A 17,365-nucleotide genomic window follows, 5' to 3' on the forward strand; every position below is an offset into this window, starting at 1 on the left:
GTCAATTTTCAGTCTACAGACTCGAGATTTGACATAAGGAGTATTGAGATTTGGGAAAATCTTTTTAATCAGTTTTCTGACAGAAATTTGACTGTTGAGGCGTCGAAGTTCAACGATTTGACCTTTGAAAACTCTACCAAACTCCTCCGCTAATTTTAGGTCTAAACATTTGAAATTTTAAATGTAGGTTACTTGGGCATGAGTCAAACTTTTTTAATATATATATATATATATATATATATATATACACACACACACATAAAGTTATGAACAATATATAGGGTCTGAGCAAAGTCGGGCTGAACTGCTAGTAATAATCTATATCTTTATATATATACTAGCAAAAGTACACGTCGTTGACTGGGTTCAAAAACAGCCTACATAAAATGGACTCTGATTTATGAAAGTATGATAGGTTATGAAAAGGAAGGGTTGTAAACTTGGGTTGAATTTGGGGGTATCAAAACCAAAGCAAAATATGATGAAAGTAAAAATAAAATAGATAAACCCCATAATTTATTATACCATACCTGTTCACACTGAAACACTTATCAAAATATTCTGTGGATCTATATTAAAAAACCTTGTTAAACTTTGTGACATATTTCCATTCTATGGAGGTCAGGCACAAACGGACACCCCATAATTTTATTGTACCACATTTCTTCAAACTGAAACATAATTATCAAAGTATACTTATGCAGATAGATATGAAAAGTCTTTATTAAAGTTTGTGCCTATTTTCATTCTATGGAGGCCATGCGCGAACGCAGACCCCACAATTTTATTATACCATCCCTATTTAAGTTAAAACATACTTATCAAAGTATTATTATGTACATCTATATCAAAAACCCTTGTAAACGTTTTTTTTTTTTTTTTTTTCATTTTTACATTTTTTATTTCCATACTTTGTGGACCAGGCGCGAACGCAGACCCCACAATTTTAATGAACCACCATTCTGCAAGATCAAACATACCCATTCCTGTGTCTCGATACATCTTCTATCAGTTTTCTATAATAGTCAACCATATAGGAGACTATTCGTGACCAGACACACATACACACACACACAGACGTTCAGCTTTATATTATAGATAAGCGAAAATATGTTTGTGTCTCGCAAAAACTTTCGATACAGGCCACGGATTTTTGCCAGATAGGTATTATTTTCAAGCGGAAACCTTCGCCCGACAAATATAGAAAAATTGGCCCAAAACATTAATTCCTTCACCCTAAACTAGCCATTTTTGTACAGGGTGGGTTAGCCAAAAACCATCCTTTCATGACAAGATGGCTCTACGCATGCGCAAATGACATCAGAACATGGATTATTTTAAATATTAAAAAAAACAACCTAATTCCGTCAACGTCTTCTTAGCTCAGTTAATTAGAGTGCGGCGTCATTATCTAAAGGTTGTGAGTTCGAATCGTGGTGTGAGATTTCTTTTTTTTTATTTTTAAAGGTTTAATATTGAAACAGGGTTATTTAAGCCATTTTTCACATTCTATGTTTTTTTTTTTTTTTTTTCAAAGAAATTTTAACATTCGTTTTTCTGGGGGGTTTTTCTATCACACATTCGCGTTTTCTTTTGTTTTTGTTTTTATCGATTTTAAGAAATTTTAACATCGTTTGCCTTACGTTAGTTTTTTTTTTTTTTTCTTTTCCGATTTTTTTTTTTTTTTTAAGTTTTAAAATTTTTTTAATAATATTTAAACAGGGTGATTACTTAGCTTATTCTTTTGTTTTGATTTCCCCCAGGCACACACACCTCTAAACACCCGGGCAACGCCGGGTACTCCCGCTAGTATATATATAAAAGCGAAAATGTGTGTGTGTGTGCATTTTTTTCTATATGTCTGCCAAAGACTTTTTTCTGGCTGCTTCTCGGCTTGCTCGCTCATTCTTATAACTTTTTATATGCTACCTAGATTATAATATGTACGAATTACGAAAGGGGGTGGTGTGTATCGTTTATTTGGGTGACTTTTACACGCTATTTTCACGATATTTTTTACTCTCCGTGTGTTTCTTTGGCTTTGTCGTATATAAGCAAAACTGAACCGTAGCAAAATTAGCCTGGCACTCATGCTTGGGACGTCCAGAAAGCAACAAAGTTTAATCAATCTGGCCCAAATTCGTCATATCAGACAATTGCTATTCATTATGACACTCCCCTTTAAATGGGGAGCTGGTTTTCCCAAACATCTTGGGGGAAGCAAACAACATACGCAAAAACTGGCTTACAGCCAAAGTTAAGTGCGTTTCATTCCCTATGGCATGATGGTTGATCTCATTTAAATGACGCAGCTGTCACATCACTTTTTAATCATTTCATTTCACGTATTTTCAGTTCTCTGCCAGTGAAGCATGATGGTAAGTCATCAGCCTATTAACCTCAAGGGTTCGGATACGAGCTTACCTACCAACCAAAACCTTTTTTTTCTTTTACACCTCCAAACACTCGGGCAACACCGTGTACCCCCGCTAGTCTATAATATAAATCTCACCTGTCTGTTTAAATGTATGTATGTTTGTATGTCTGCCTAAAACTTTTCTCAGCGGCATCAGACCGGGTCGAAACCGGTGCTGTCTGAAAGGGCGATGTCTTGGTTGAATAATATGTGGAAATTAGAAAAAACGGTCAAGTAATAAAATAGTCGTTCGTGATGAGGTAGGGTAGCAAAAAATCGTTCCTTCATGAAAATTTAGTCAAACAAGCATGTGTGAAAAACGTTCTTTCTTGAATTAGTTTAAATATAAAAAAAAAACAACGTAACTTCGCTCACGCGATCATAGACCAGTGGTTATAGTGACAGGGTTATTATCTTCAGATTGCACATTCTAACCGAGATATCGGATATATTTTTTTTTAAGTTTTAATATTGAAACGGTTATTTATGCCATTTTCTTGTTCATATGTTTTTTTTTTTTTGCCATCACGTTTTCTGTTTTTTTTTTGTTTTTTATTTTGTTTTTCCAATTTTTTAAAGAAGTTTTACCATTTAAACTTGATTATTTATGCCATTTTTTTTTTCTTTTTGTTTTTCCGATTTAAAAAAAAGTTATAACATTTAAATAGGGTTATTACGTTCGCTTATTCTTTATTTTTCATTTTGTTTTGATATAAATCCCTCATCCCCATCCCCATCCCACCCACACACACCTCACCACACCCTGGCAATGTCTGATACTCCCACTAGCAAAAAATAAAGTGCATTTTGCCAAACTAAGGAATCTCTATGGAATTTTGGACAGAATCCGGTTGAAATCGTAAGCATATTACAAATTACTTAAGACTTCTACTTGGTCATGGCTGACAGAACAAGAGCATGTAACCCCTGTGGATGAAAGTGTTCCATTCAAAATTTTGTACAGTTTCTCGAGTTTACATAAAGATACATGAGCTTGCTAAGATATACCTGAAGAAGGTCAGAGGTTATATCAGACGAAACATTGTGAGAACAAGATGAGAAAAGTAGTCCAAATAATAGAAATCATAAGTCCATATCTCAAAATTTCTAAAACTGTTGCCCTGGAAGGGTCACTTAGGAAAACACGGATATGGAGCCGAGTTAGAAAAGGTAAAATATATTGAAACAAAAACATTTACAAAGAGCAACTATCGTAAGTAACGCCAAGATGACATTACGAAAGTACACTTATAACCCCGAGAGTCGTAACTCTGAGTTAATTTATACAGTTCAGGAGCGTTCATATCTTGTGCATAGGGTCAGGGTCAGGAGAGTTCATATCTTGTGCATAGGGTCAGGGTCAGGAGAGTTCATATCTTGTGCATAGGGTCAGGGTCAGGAGAGTTCATATCTTGTGCATAGGGTCAGGGTCAGGAGAGTTCATATCTTGTGCATAGGGTCAGGGTCAGGAGAGTTCATATCTTGTGCATAGGGTCAGGGTCAGGAGAGTTCATATCTTGTGCATAGGGTCAGGGTCAGGAGAGTTCATATCTTGTGCATAGGGTCAGGGTCAGGAGAGTTCATATCTTGTGCATAGGGTCAGGGTCAGGAGAGTTCATATCTTGTGCATAGGGTCAGGGTCAGGAGAGTTCATATCTTGTGCATAGGGTCAGGGTCAGGAGAGTTCATATCTTGTGCATAGGGTCAGGGTCAGGAGAGTTCATATCTTGTGCATAGGGTCAGGGTCAGGAGAGTTCATATCTTGTGCATAGGGTCAGGGTCAGGAGAGTTCATATCTTGTGCATAGGGTCAGGGTCAGGAGAGTTCATATCTTGTGCATAGGGTCAGGGTCAGGGGAGTTCATATCTTGTGCATAGGGTCAGGGTCAGGGGAGTTCATATCTTGTGCATAGGGTCAGGGTCAGGGGAGTTCATATCTTGTGCATAGGGTCAGGGTCAGGGGAGTTCATATCTTGTGCATAGGGTCAGGGTCAGGAGCGTTCATATCTTGTGCATAGGGTCAGGGTCAGGAGCGTTCATATCTTGTGCATAGGGTCAGGGTCAGGAGCGTTTATATCTTGTGCATAGGGTCAGGGTCAGGAGAGTTCATATCTTGTGCATAGGGTCAGGGTCAGGAGCGTTCATATCTTGTGCATAGGGGAGTACAAGAAAAACGTAATCCAAATTATCTATCTTCGTTTTGAAAATCTCAATAAATTTTATCTGTATTTTCAGATGAAGAGAAAAGACGTGAAGAATTTTATAATTCTCGTGGCCTCGGAAATGAGAAGAAAGATGGTAAGATTTACTTCTTTTGAAATTGTTTGTTTGTTTTTTATCTGGAAAAATGATTAATTTCTAATATGAAGATCTAATACAGCAGTCATTAACACTCCTAAGTACACACTTTAAACGTAACATGCAAAGATTAATCATTTTTAAGCATTAAAAAAAATGCTACAATAATTTCTAACAATATGTAATCTCCATCTCAACTCGTATCCTGGAAATTGATTTGATAGCAGACTGCGACACTGACTTCTGCAAATGAATAAAAAATAAAATCGACAAAGCAAAACTTCGCTGAACAGTTTTATATGTTTCGTCTTCTTTTCTCCCCTGAAGAAGAGATGTTACTATCGAAAATTAGGGACATCAACACCTATTTTGTACATGTTACATTGGTAAATGAATGTAACATAATTGAAAATTCCTTCTAATATTGTCATTACTCTTTTATATACTAACTCGTATCCACAGTGTTTCCCACGAACCGCATTGATATAGCCTTCAAACACAACTTTCACATTTTTTTTTTATTATTTTTAATAATTTCTTTAGCAATTAACGAAAGATTGTCAAACCAAATTTAATTGGGGAAAATGTAAAACATGAAATAAACCAAAAGAACTTATTACTTGGGAAATAGTTTGGTTTGGACCAGCTCTCTGAAGTCTTGGTATGACAAAATAAGAATGTCTCAAAATTCCAGGTTTCTGATTAAAAATGCACTAAACATTGATGTTGTTGTTTTTCAATTAAAATTTATATAAAAGTTGAAGCTTCGTTATCACCAGAATCAACCACTGCCATCTATTTTATTACAAATTTTTCAGGGCATGTGGGAGAGGGGATGTAACCTTCTCCCCCTCCAGTATAGTTTAACATAACCATCATTTTAATATCAATTCATTCAAAATATTTTCTGTATTTTGAGAAAAAATTGTTAATTTTTAATCTATGGTTAGTTAATATATTTGTTTCTGTTGCAATATTTTTGTCATTTTACCAGGATATGATAAAGATTTGGACGATTATATTTATAGCTAGGAGTGATAAGAACCAATCAGGTACCAAAATCGTTTTATAAAATATACCGAATCTCTTTGAAATATTTAATCATAGCTGTTTATCTTAACACAAGAAGGCCACTGCTAATCATACTACCATTCTTTACATGGATTCTTTGCAATCCAAAGTTTCTCTGACTGGATTGATACTCCTGATTTTTGCTTGGGACAACTACATTTGATATTCTCTACTTTTGCTTTTTTTTACACGGTGGTCACCACTTATCAAGGCCCGGAAGCCACTCAGGGATAAGGGATTGCTTACATTCCTTTGTTTTTTCTTTTAATTATTTTTTTATTACAAAAATCTGAGTGATAGGACAAGGGAAAAGTAAGGCATCTCCTCCTCTCCACTATTCTCTGGGAGACCCTTGGACAAGGTCGAGAACCCACTTTTAGCTCCTCGATCAGGGTAACGTGAGGCATGGAAAGCAGGTGACTTATGTAATACAGAAGCAAGCAGAAAAATATCTGTCCATAGTTTCGTATTTTATTGTGCTGAGCAGAAGATACCTCTTTTCTCTATAATAGTTACTTCTTTTGCCTTTTTTTTTTTTTTTTTTTTTTTTTCTGCGTTGTGTTGAGCAAAAGATACCTCTGGGTACGATAGTTAAGACAATCACTCAGTATGGGTACTACTCAGACAGAACGAAACTGCAACTCACTGTCTGTACAAACCTGGAATTTTGAGCCATTCTTATTTGGTCGTACCAGGACAAGGGTTGAGAATGCTATGCCACTTCAGAGAGCTGGTCCAAACTAAACTATTTCCCAAGTAATAAGTTGTTTTGTTTTATTTCACGCTTTATATTTTCCCAATTAAATTTGGTTTGACAATCTTTTGCTGATCGCTAGAGAAATTAAAATAAAATATAAAAGCCAAGCACGTCCAAGGATGGAGTACTGCTGCCATATCTGGGCAGGAGTTGCTAAAAACAGCCTATCCTACCTTGACAGAGTACAAAATAGACTTCGTAGCCTAGTGGGGAATGCCCTTTTCTCTTCTCTGCAACCTCTCTCCCACAGAAGGGACGTTGCGAGCCTGTTATTGTTTTATCGTTATTTCCATGGCAAGTGCTCGTGTGAGCTCCAATCACTGGTCCCCCTCACCAATTTTTTACGAAAAGCACCCGTCTAGCTGAAACAACTGTCAGTAATTTTCCCCACTCTTTATCTGTGCCTAAATCCAAACGTAGATTCCATGAACAAAGCTTCTTTCTTAGAAGTGCACGCCAGTGGAACTTTCTGCTGCTTGCCTGTTTCCCACCTGACTACAACTTGGATGTCTTCAAGTCCAACATAAACAAGTTCTTGATGAACCGCCCCCTTAAGTAAGACACTCTATCAGATCTCCATTACTAGCAATTACTACTGTATTGTACCATTGATTACTGTACATGGAATAACCCTTATCCCCAAGTGGCTTCCGGGCCTTGATAAGTTGTGACTTCCTTGTAAAAAAAAACAAAAAAAAAAACTGCTAACAAAGCTATAGCAATACATCACTCTTTGAGAAACAGTGTGAGTAGGTTAGGGTGAGTAGGATTCTGAATCAGAACATCTGGCTTGGTAAAGATAAGCAACAAAGAATTCATAAATTCTTTGAGGGAGAGAGATGGATGGAAAGCCATAGCCATCAATGTTTGTACCAGGCAGGACACCACTTGATGATGATGATGACAAGAATGACTCTATACTCAAAAGTTTCCAAGCTGGAATATTCATCCTTGGATTTTTTTCGTAATAAAACCCCAAAATACTTAAAAAAAAAAAAAAAAAAAAGATATTAAATTCAAGCTTATTTGACTAAAACTTAGGAAAGTATTCAATTTGTAACATTAAACTTACCTGAGAAGGTTTTAAAAGAAGTTCTAGTTTTTGAGCAATTCCTTTTTCTTTTCTTTTTTTAGGTGATGAAAAAACTCTATTGAAGCCATCCACCATTGTGAACCATCCAGAAGGACATAAATACAAATATGATGAACAGATATGTTTATGTTTAGAACGATATGGGTAAGTATGATTAGGGGTTAGCATCTTTTTTTTTTTTTCTTTTTTTTTTCTATTTTTCTTTCTTTTTCTTTCTCTTTTCTTTTTCTTTTTTCTTTCTCTTTTCTTTCTTTTTCTTTTTTCTTTCTTTTTCTTTTTTCTTTCTTTTTCTTTTTTCTTTTTTCTTTTTTCTCTTTTCTTTCTTTTTCTTTTTCTTTTTTCTTTCTTTTTTCTTTTTTCTTCCTTTATATTTCTCTGCTTCTTTCTCTTTCTTTTTTATTTCTTTATATTATTTCTTTCTGAATTCTTTTTTATTTTTCTTTCCTTTTTCTTTTTCTTTTTTATTTTTCTTTCCTTTTTCTTTTCCTTTTTTCTTTTCCTTTTTTTCTTTTCCTTTTTTCTTTTCTTTTCCTCTTTTCTTTTCTTTTTCTTTTCTTTTTTTCTTTTCTTTTTTTCTTTTTTCTTTCTTTCCCTTCTTCTTTCATCAATATATTTGCAAGATTACAATATTTTGGAACAGATTGCATTGGAGGGCAAGAATGACGCATTGCCTGGTATTACCCATCGCAGAGGCGAGAACATTCACAGCAACCTAAGTACTAAAACTAAAGAAGGCTCAACATATTCTATTTTCACTTCAATTATTTCATGCTTTTAGCATCAAATAATCATTTCAAATAAACTTCTTAAAATCAGACCCAATGAGATAAGATAAAAAAAAAAAAATTTAAACAGTTTATTCCAAAACTAATCAACGATGTACGATAACTTATCTGGAATGAGAACATAAGACAGGTGTAGTTTCTTCATCTTATGTATCACTCTTAAAGATGATGGAAGCAGACTCCATAAGGAAGCAATACATATTACTCATTTATCCATACATACACATACATGGATGCAGATTACAATGGTTGTCCCTAACATACATCAGTGGATATATTAATAACCAGAACCCAAAATAAGACAGGTGTAGATTCTTTATATTTTATTCATCATCTCTTAAGAAGATGAAGCAGGCTTGTTATTTGGTTATCTCTCACTACAAGAACTGTGACACCAAGCTCGGAAACTGGGATTGAGAAGTCAGCATCCTCAAGGAGGGGCACATTGACCTGAAAAAGTTCCAAGACAGTCCCATTGGCATATCCCAGTCAGGGCACCTCAGGCAATTATCAATAAACTAACCTATTCTCAAAGCGAGAAGGCAAAGCCTGTGGATGTGGACCTCAAAGGACTGCATAGGAACAGCATTTACACCGCAATGAACCCAATCCTTACAGGAATTCTCTAATCTCTGAATTTTGGGGAGCCGAGGATAACAAGGAGGTATTTAGTTCTCCCCCACTGCAAGAATTGTGACACCAGGGTTGGAAAGTGGGATTGAGAAATCAGCGTCCCTGGGGAGGGGCATTCTGACCTGCAAAATGTGCCTGGGCAGTCCCATCGGCATTCCCGGGTTTGAGTGTCTCAGAAATAAACTAACTTCTTAAAGAGAGAAGGCAAAGCCTGGGAGATCAGACCTCCTAGAACTGCACAGAACCAGCATTAAACCACAATCAAGAGAAATCAGGTCATTACAGGAATGGTTTAATCTCTTGATTTTGGGGGCTGATAATAAAAATTTTTATTTTTTTTATTTGTAAATCAGAATTCTTTTTTTTTTCTTCTGTAATCCTATTACATTTTTTTTTTTTTTTTGCTATGAAAAATTATGTGCAATTTCTGGGTGGGATTGGGGTTCCAGTCTTTTTTTTTTTTTTTTTTTTTTTTTTTTAATGTGTAACTGAAGGGATGCATGGCCCCTGCAGGTAGGGATTTTGAAGTAAGACCTGTGGCTCCCAGATTAGAAATTCATCTTAATTCCAGCTTTTTATTTTATTTTTTACTATTAACCAGTCATATGTTAAATAAATATGAAACATATTACTCGTTCATTTATGGACATATTATAACAAATCCCAATGGTTGTCCCTAACATACATCAATGAGCATATCGATACCCAACATGTAAGTTTCTATTAAATTTCTTTTAATAGAATCTTTGCTCTTTTTTCTTCCTTGCAGGCCACAATGTGCAGAAAATGGATCCTACCAGTTGCGACCATTAGAAAAAAAGTTTGTGCGTTGTTCTATACGAGTGTTGGTGTCTCAGGTGAAATCCCTGCTACGAAAAAAACTTTCTTTACCTTCAAGTTTAGACGTGAGTATCTCACAAATTTCATCAATTTTTTATTTTTTTTACTTTTTATTCGACTTCAGGCAACATTCACCTAAGATAGGTTGAGCCGACTCCTGCTGCAGAACACACATCTCGGATGAACACAGAGCATGCATGACGGTCCACAGGGACCAAGATAATGATGGACAGGCGGTCCTGAGATTAGCATTAAACATTGTAAATCAGTGAACTAAAAGTAGGTTTAATGTCAGCTTTGATGGTGTGTAACCACAGCTTAAGCTGGCCTCCCGAACATCTTTGCTAATCTGAAAGTAGTTCTGGAACTATTACTTTATTTAGCCAATCAGCTCTGGTGTTCTGACTTCCTTACCCCCCCCCCCCATATCTTTCATCATCCTTCACAGACTCCCTGCCTTCCTTGAATCTCTTCTGCCACTCAAAAACTGATGCTCGCTTCATGTAAGATTGTCCAAAAGCAGTCTGAAGCATTCCATATGTTTGTGAGATTTTTTCCAGGTTTAAAATAGGATTTTATTGCATATCATTCTTCTAAAGTGTCCACGCGTCCAAATTGTATTTTTGAAATTCACCAGCTGTGACAATCAGGCTTTAGTAGGATGTATTCTAATTCCTGCTGTAGCTGTTCATTTGAACCTGGAATTATAAAAATTGGTCACTCATCTCGTAAGATGTAGAGCAATAGCATACTAAATTTCCAAGTGTCTATGACAATTTTAAATGCCTGTACAAAAAAGTCTGGAAACTTATTGAATGCACCTTGTATGTTCGTTAGAAGAGTTATCGTTGACTCTGATTTCCATAGATTTTGGGATAACTTCAGTCGTTATTTACCCAGCATCCCGGATTAATGCAGACCTAACCGAATGGTCTGCAGTCGCTTAGATAGTGATGGGTAGTCAGTCCTGGGACCAACGGTGAATACCATAGACCATCGGAGCTAGGTTTGTTTGATGTCAGCTTTGATGACCTCAAACCATATCTTCATCTTTGTGTCTTTCCGTGGTTCTGGAGCTATTGCTTTGTCGATGAACTTGGGTTGCAGTGCACAACGTCGCTAAACCAGCAAAGTTTCCTCTTTGAGATTGGTTGAGGGGGGGGGGGTTGATCCTGCATCGTGTTCCGATTTAGATATTGGAGACAAAATGGTGCCAGCAGACCTGCAGAATTGTGCAGAGGCATTATCGATGTTGTCGTGTAAGAGTCCAGAAGTGGTCATGAGGCAAATCACATCCTTCACTTTTATTGTTTTTTAATATTTCTATTGTGAAACGATTTATTGAAATAAAATGTAAGAACATTATTGAAAAGTATACAATAAAAATTAACAAAATTATACAGACAAAAATAACACAATTAGTCATATATATATATATATATATATATATATAAAGAGAAAGAGAATGATTTTATATATATATATATATATATATATATATATATATATATATATATATATATATATGAGAGAGAGAGAAAGAGAATGATTTTATATATATATATACACACTAGCAGGACCTATGGAAATTCCACAACGGGTTCTTTTATGTGTAATATATTGATGTTGGCGTTCTGTGGATGTTCAGTGTAAATTGAGACGCCCTGATATTATTGTAGCTCTTTTGTTAAAACTGCAAAAGTATTTATCTAAACTAGCAGGGACACCCAGCATAGCCCGTCATAAAATATGTTTAAATATATTTTAATTTATGCAGATTTTGTATATATTATAATAATCAATTTTCTATTGATTATTATCTATATATATATATATATATATATATATATAAAAATGAAATGTCTGGTTTGTTCAAAGTCGATAAACTAGAAATTTAGAAGTCCGTTTGTCATCATATTTGGAAACAATGACTATCTAACCTAACTGTGTTTTTAAATATTAAAAATTAAAAAACATTACCATATTAAAAAAACAACTTTTTTTTCGACACTGTCACTTTCCGTTTTCGGCTAAAAAACATTGACTGGAAATATTTCTGGGTTCTTCCGTGCCGTTCATTACCGCTAAGTATACCATTGCACACACGTGTCGACGATATATCGTGCCTATCTTTTTTGTTCCCTCCAAGTATTTTTCGCATTCTTTAAAGCTGTTTCAGAAAATTCCGTTTGTCATCATATTTGTAAACAATTATTTTATCTAACCTAATTGCGTTTATACATATTAAACATGAAAAAAATTTTTAACGCCACCGTCACTTTCCGTTTTCGGCCGAGGACATTGAGTGTAAATACTTCCGGTTTCTTCCATGCCGTTCATTATCGCTAAGTATTCCATTAACCCTGTTATATTTTTATATAAAAAGTTACATTAATTCGTTTTTTTTTTTGTTTTTTTTTCAGCCTGCTTTTTCTATAGCGATTATCTTTACCCATTAGCGGTGTTTTTTTTTTTATATAACTGTTTTTTAATTGCTAACAAAAAAAACACTATAAATTAATTTTTTCCTAAATGTTTTCTTTCCATAAACAGTAAATTCGCGTGCATTACTGTTACGCCAATTTACATTTATATACAAATCATTGTATTAATTCATTTTTTTTTTTTTTAAATGCAACCTGTCTTTTCCTTTAAATATTATTTTGTACACTTCGCGGTGTTTTTTTTTTTTTTTTTTTATTTTACAAAGGCATCACCACATTATCAAGGCCCAGAGGCCACTCAAGTGTTGTTTACTTTTTCAGTTTTTTTTATTTGTTTTTTTTTCCTCTTCTCTATTTTTATCATTTTTGATCATATTAAACAAACTTTTGTCGCCAACGTTACTTGCATTACTTCTTTTTTTTTTTTTTTTTTCATCCTGCTTTTTCTTTATATTAATTTTTGCATTTGTGGTGTATAATTGCCTTATCTCAGTGTATGCTATTTCATTTCGCTATTTTTTTTTTTTCGTTTTTTTTTGCTTTTCTCTATTTTTTTACAACCGTTTTTTTTATTTTCTAACAAAAAAACTCTGTAAATCAATTTTTTTCTACGTGCTTCCTTATTTTTAACATAAACAGTAAATTCACGTGGATTACTGTTGCGTCACTTTTCCTATTTACCACAAACAAAAAACCATAGAATTCTTTCTTTTGTTCGATTCTTACATTAGCAATTTGTCCATTTACTGCTTAGGACAACCCCTTTTCCTTTTGGCTGTTCTTTGGATCTAAAGTCGTTCTTGGTAAGTACCGGTGGTGTTACAGTTTTTTCCGTTCAAAATGCCCCGCCACAGATCACACTTAGGTCGGCGTACCCGCAATGCCGATTCAATTCGACGATTAGTTGACAGTCAAAATCCTGAACAACGAGCATCGGCAAACGAGCAGAGCAGACAACGGATGATTTTGATACGTGCCAATGAAGCAGCAGATCGACGTGCTTCCAGACTTGAGGCAGCAAGATTACTGGTACAACAATCCCGTAATACAGATCTGCGGAATGAACGTGAGAGGCTGCGACATGCGGAAAGACGTCAACAAGAAACTGCAGCTCTGCATCAAACTCGACTCCATGCTCAACCATTCCGAGATTGAGATCGGCTTGCATTCCAATACGACCATGATGATGATTACAGTTTGAGTCACCAGGTTCAAATGGCACAATGACTGAAGCGTGTCCCTACTGCAAGGCTCTGAAATTTAAGGGGAAACCAAAGGATTGTGCTGTGCCAATGAAAAAATTAAACTACCTCAACTTGAGGAACCACCAGAACCATTAAAATCTTTGCTTGCCGGATATACTACTGAATCAAATCATTTTCTATCGAACATCAGGAAATACAACTCTTGCTTTCCAAATGATGTCGTTCGGTGCAGAAATCATTACAGTACAATTCATGCCAACTTTTAAAGTTAAGGGACAGATTTACCATAAAGTTGGATCTCTGCTTCCTTGCCCAGACGGTCATCATAGATTCCTACAACTGTATTTTATCGGTGATAACGATGAACTGAATGCACGCTGTGGAATTTCAACTGACACAAGAAGGTTCATTGTTTCCGAACTGCAAGACATGCTTCATAATAAAAACAATTTGGTGTGTTTATTCAAAACTGCGATTGAAATGATGCCATCTGATACACATAAGATTGTTATTCGTGCTGACAAAGCTCCTGCTGGAGAACATGTGCGAAGATTCAATGCTCCAACTATGGATGAGGTGGCAATTGTTATAGTTGGAGATCAATTTCAACCGAGGGATATTATCCTTCATAGGAGAAATTATCAATTGACAAACATTGCAGAAACTCATCGATGCTATGATGCTCTGGGTTTTCTAAGATGGTGCTGATGGATATCATTTCAATGTTAACATGATAAATCCAGTTACTGGTGAGGAAACAAATAAAAAATGCAGCGCAATGAACTATTATTCATACCGATTAATGATTCGGGAAAATGAAACCAATCACATTCTGAAATGCTGCCAATTGTTCCACCAGTACATCGTAGACATGTACGCAAAAATTGAATCTGAACGTTTGCTATTCATATGTTTGAATGAGTCCAAACTTCACTCTGAAGAATATGTTCACTTAAGATGCAGTTCAAATTGATGGTAATACTACAAACGTTGGAAGACTAACAATTTTGCCGTCTTCATATATAGGTAGTCCACGTCATATGCATGAGTACACTCAGGATGCTTTTTCATATGTTTGTCAGTGTGGCCGTCCTGACCTGTTCATTACATTCACATGCAACCCTGCCTGGGATGATATACAGTAACTATTACTTCTTGGACAATCATCAGTGGATAGGCATGATATTACAGCACGTGTTTTCACACAAAAGCTGAAATCGCAAATAGATTTCATTGTTAAGCATAAAGTCTTTGGGTCTGTGTGCTGCTGGATGTATTCAGTGGAGTGGCAAAAGAGAGGATTTTCACACTCACACATGCTAATCTGGCTCTATAACAAAATCAGTCCAGATCAAATTGACAATATAATATGTGCTGAAATACCTGATGCTGATATTGATAAAGACTTGCATGAAGTTGTGACAAGACATATGATACATAGACCTTGTGGTATATTAAATCCAAATTCATCATGCATGAAAGATGGAAAATGCTCTAAGCGATATCCTCGGGCATTACTATAAGACACAGTTACAGGAAATGATGGATATCCTTTATACAGGAGAAGATCTACAGATAATGGCGGTAAATTAGCAATCATACAAATGCGCAATGGTGATATTGAAGTCGATAACCGGTGGGTTGTTTTATATTTATCTTTGAATTCAAAAGCCTACAAATCCCACATCCTTGTGGAATACTGTAACTCAGTTAAGTCCATCAAATACATTTGCAAGTGTGTGAATGAAAGCAGTGATATGGCAGTTTTTGGTTTGAAAAGTCAAGTCAATGATAGGAATAGGAGTAGAAAATTATTTGAACAATGCAAACGAGGAGATAGAGTAGACGGACACCCTTTTTTTTCAAAGAAAACACAATAGGCCGACTTTATACTATTCATCCCAAACAAGATGAATGTTTTTTCCTTCGCATGCTGTTGGTAAATGTCCCTGGTCCAACATCTTTCCAGCACTTAAAAATTGTCAATGGTGTTGCACTGCGAAAAGTGGCATGTGTATGTCAAGCACTGAATTGATTGGAGAATGACGGACACTGGGATGAATGCATTAATGGTGCATGTAACACATCGCATCCAATTCAAATTCGTGCATTGTTTGCCATCATATTGACAACTTGCTCCCCTTCATCATCATTAGAGTTATGGGAGAAATATAAATCACACATGGCCGAAGACATTTTGCATCAAAAACGCAATGAAACTGCAAATACCTACCTGGATTTTACAGCAGAAATTTATAATGAGGCATTGACATGGATTGAAAATTTGTGCTTAGAAATTGCAAAGTTCTCCGTCAATTGGGATTGACGTCACCGAATCGATCTGCGACTTTGTTTGATGTAGAATTGCATCGGGAACAAACTTACAACACAAATGATCTTTTGTTCTACATTCATTCAAATGTTACAAAACTAACTATTGAGCAAAAACACATTTACAACGAAGTAATGCAAACAGTCAATAATGGGGTGGGAGAAATTTTCTTCTTAGACGCGCCAGAGGGAACTGGTAAAACCTTAATTAAATTAATTTTGGCAACCATTCAATCACATTCTGACATAGCCTCTTGCATCATCTGGAATAGCTGCAACATTACTGCCAGGTGGAAGAACTGCTCATTCAGCTTTGAAACTACCATTGAATATGCAATTTATAGAAACTCCATTGTGCAATATTTCCAAAACATTGAGTATGGGAAAGTTATTGTAGAAATGTAAATTTATTGTTTGGGATGAATGCACAATGGCACACAAAAAATCACTGGAGGCTCTGGATGAATCATTGCAAGACGTGCGTGGTAATGACCGACTCTTTGGGAATGCAGTATTATTGCTAGCTGGAGATTTCAAGCAAACACTACCTATAATTCCTCGATCAACACCAGCAGATGAAATAAATGCTTGCCTAAAATATTCCACTTTTTGGCAACATGTGAGAACATTCTATTTGACTAGAAATATGCGTGTCCAGCAGCAAAACGATCACTCAGCAGAGTTATTTTCAAATCAATTACTGCAAATTGGGAATGGAAAACTGCCGGCTAATCTGACCACGGGGCAAATTTCATTGCCACAAAACTTCTGTAATTTAGTGACAACAAAAGACGACTTGATTAAAAAGGTTTTTGCGGGCATCTAATTTTACTATAAGGATCCCAGTTGGCTGAGTGAACATTCCTGGTGAGTTATTCATATACAACTCCGACACTGTTCTTGAAGAAGACGAAGCAGTCAACAATCTAACAGAATTTTTGAATTCATTCCATAACAGGTACATACAAGATAACTTTTTTTTCAGTATTTTCATCTTTTAATGTCCTGATTAAGCTGTACAAATACAGAAATTTAAAATATTTGTATACATTTGAAAATTAGGTAAGATGCCATTAGAAATTGCAAATATTTTTTTTATTAGAAATAACAATGTTTTATTTGCGCTTGTTCAAAATACACCCTCATCTCCCATCCTATAAAAAAAACAAAATAAATAAAAAATCTCTATGATGTACATGCCCATGATGGAAAGAAAATATTGTGCACTGAAAATCATGTAAAATTGATCACGTTTTATTTTTGAAAAAAAAAATCATTTTTAAGTGAATTTGAATTTTTACAACTCACATGTTAAGAATGGCTTTCTAAAATCTCATAAATTTGAATTATTTGGAGTTATCCTCCTTGTCTCTTCAGACTTTCAAGATGTTGTCACAAGATTTCCATACAATTATAAAAATAAAACTAGAAAATTCTATATATATATATTATTCCTTAATTGGAATTTTTTATTTTGAGATGAGCATTTTTAT

The 17,365-nt window shown here is 35.2% G+C and overlaps 1 protein-coding gene across 1 annotated transcript in view; it reads left to right on the forward strand.

The window, feature by feature from the left end:
- LOC145246147 (polycomb group RING finger protein 1-like) overlaps positions 1-17,365 on the forward strand; it is a 37,681-nt gene that overhangs the window by 12,099 nt on the left and 8,217 nt on the right. Inside the window, exons 4-6 of the mRNA XM_080107995.1 lie at positions 4,651-4,713; positions 7,676-7,778; positions 9,822-9,957. Of these exons, the coding sequence (XP_079964121.1) occupies positions 4,651-4,713; positions 7,676-7,778; positions 9,822-9,957 (302 nt within the window). The remainder of the gene's footprint in view (positions 1-4,650; positions 4,714-7,675; positions 7,779-9,821; positions 9,958-17,365) is intronic.

The sequence above is a fragment of the Euprymna scolopes genome, chromosome 23 (assembly GCF_053919585.1).
Source record: "Euprymna scolopes isolate OS-2025 chromosome 23, ASM5391958v1, whole genome shotgun sequence".
In the NCBI taxonomy this organism is placed as follows: domain Eukaryota; kingdom Metazoa; phylum Mollusca; class Cephalopoda; order Sepiida; family Sepiolidae; genus Euprymna; species Euprymna scolopes.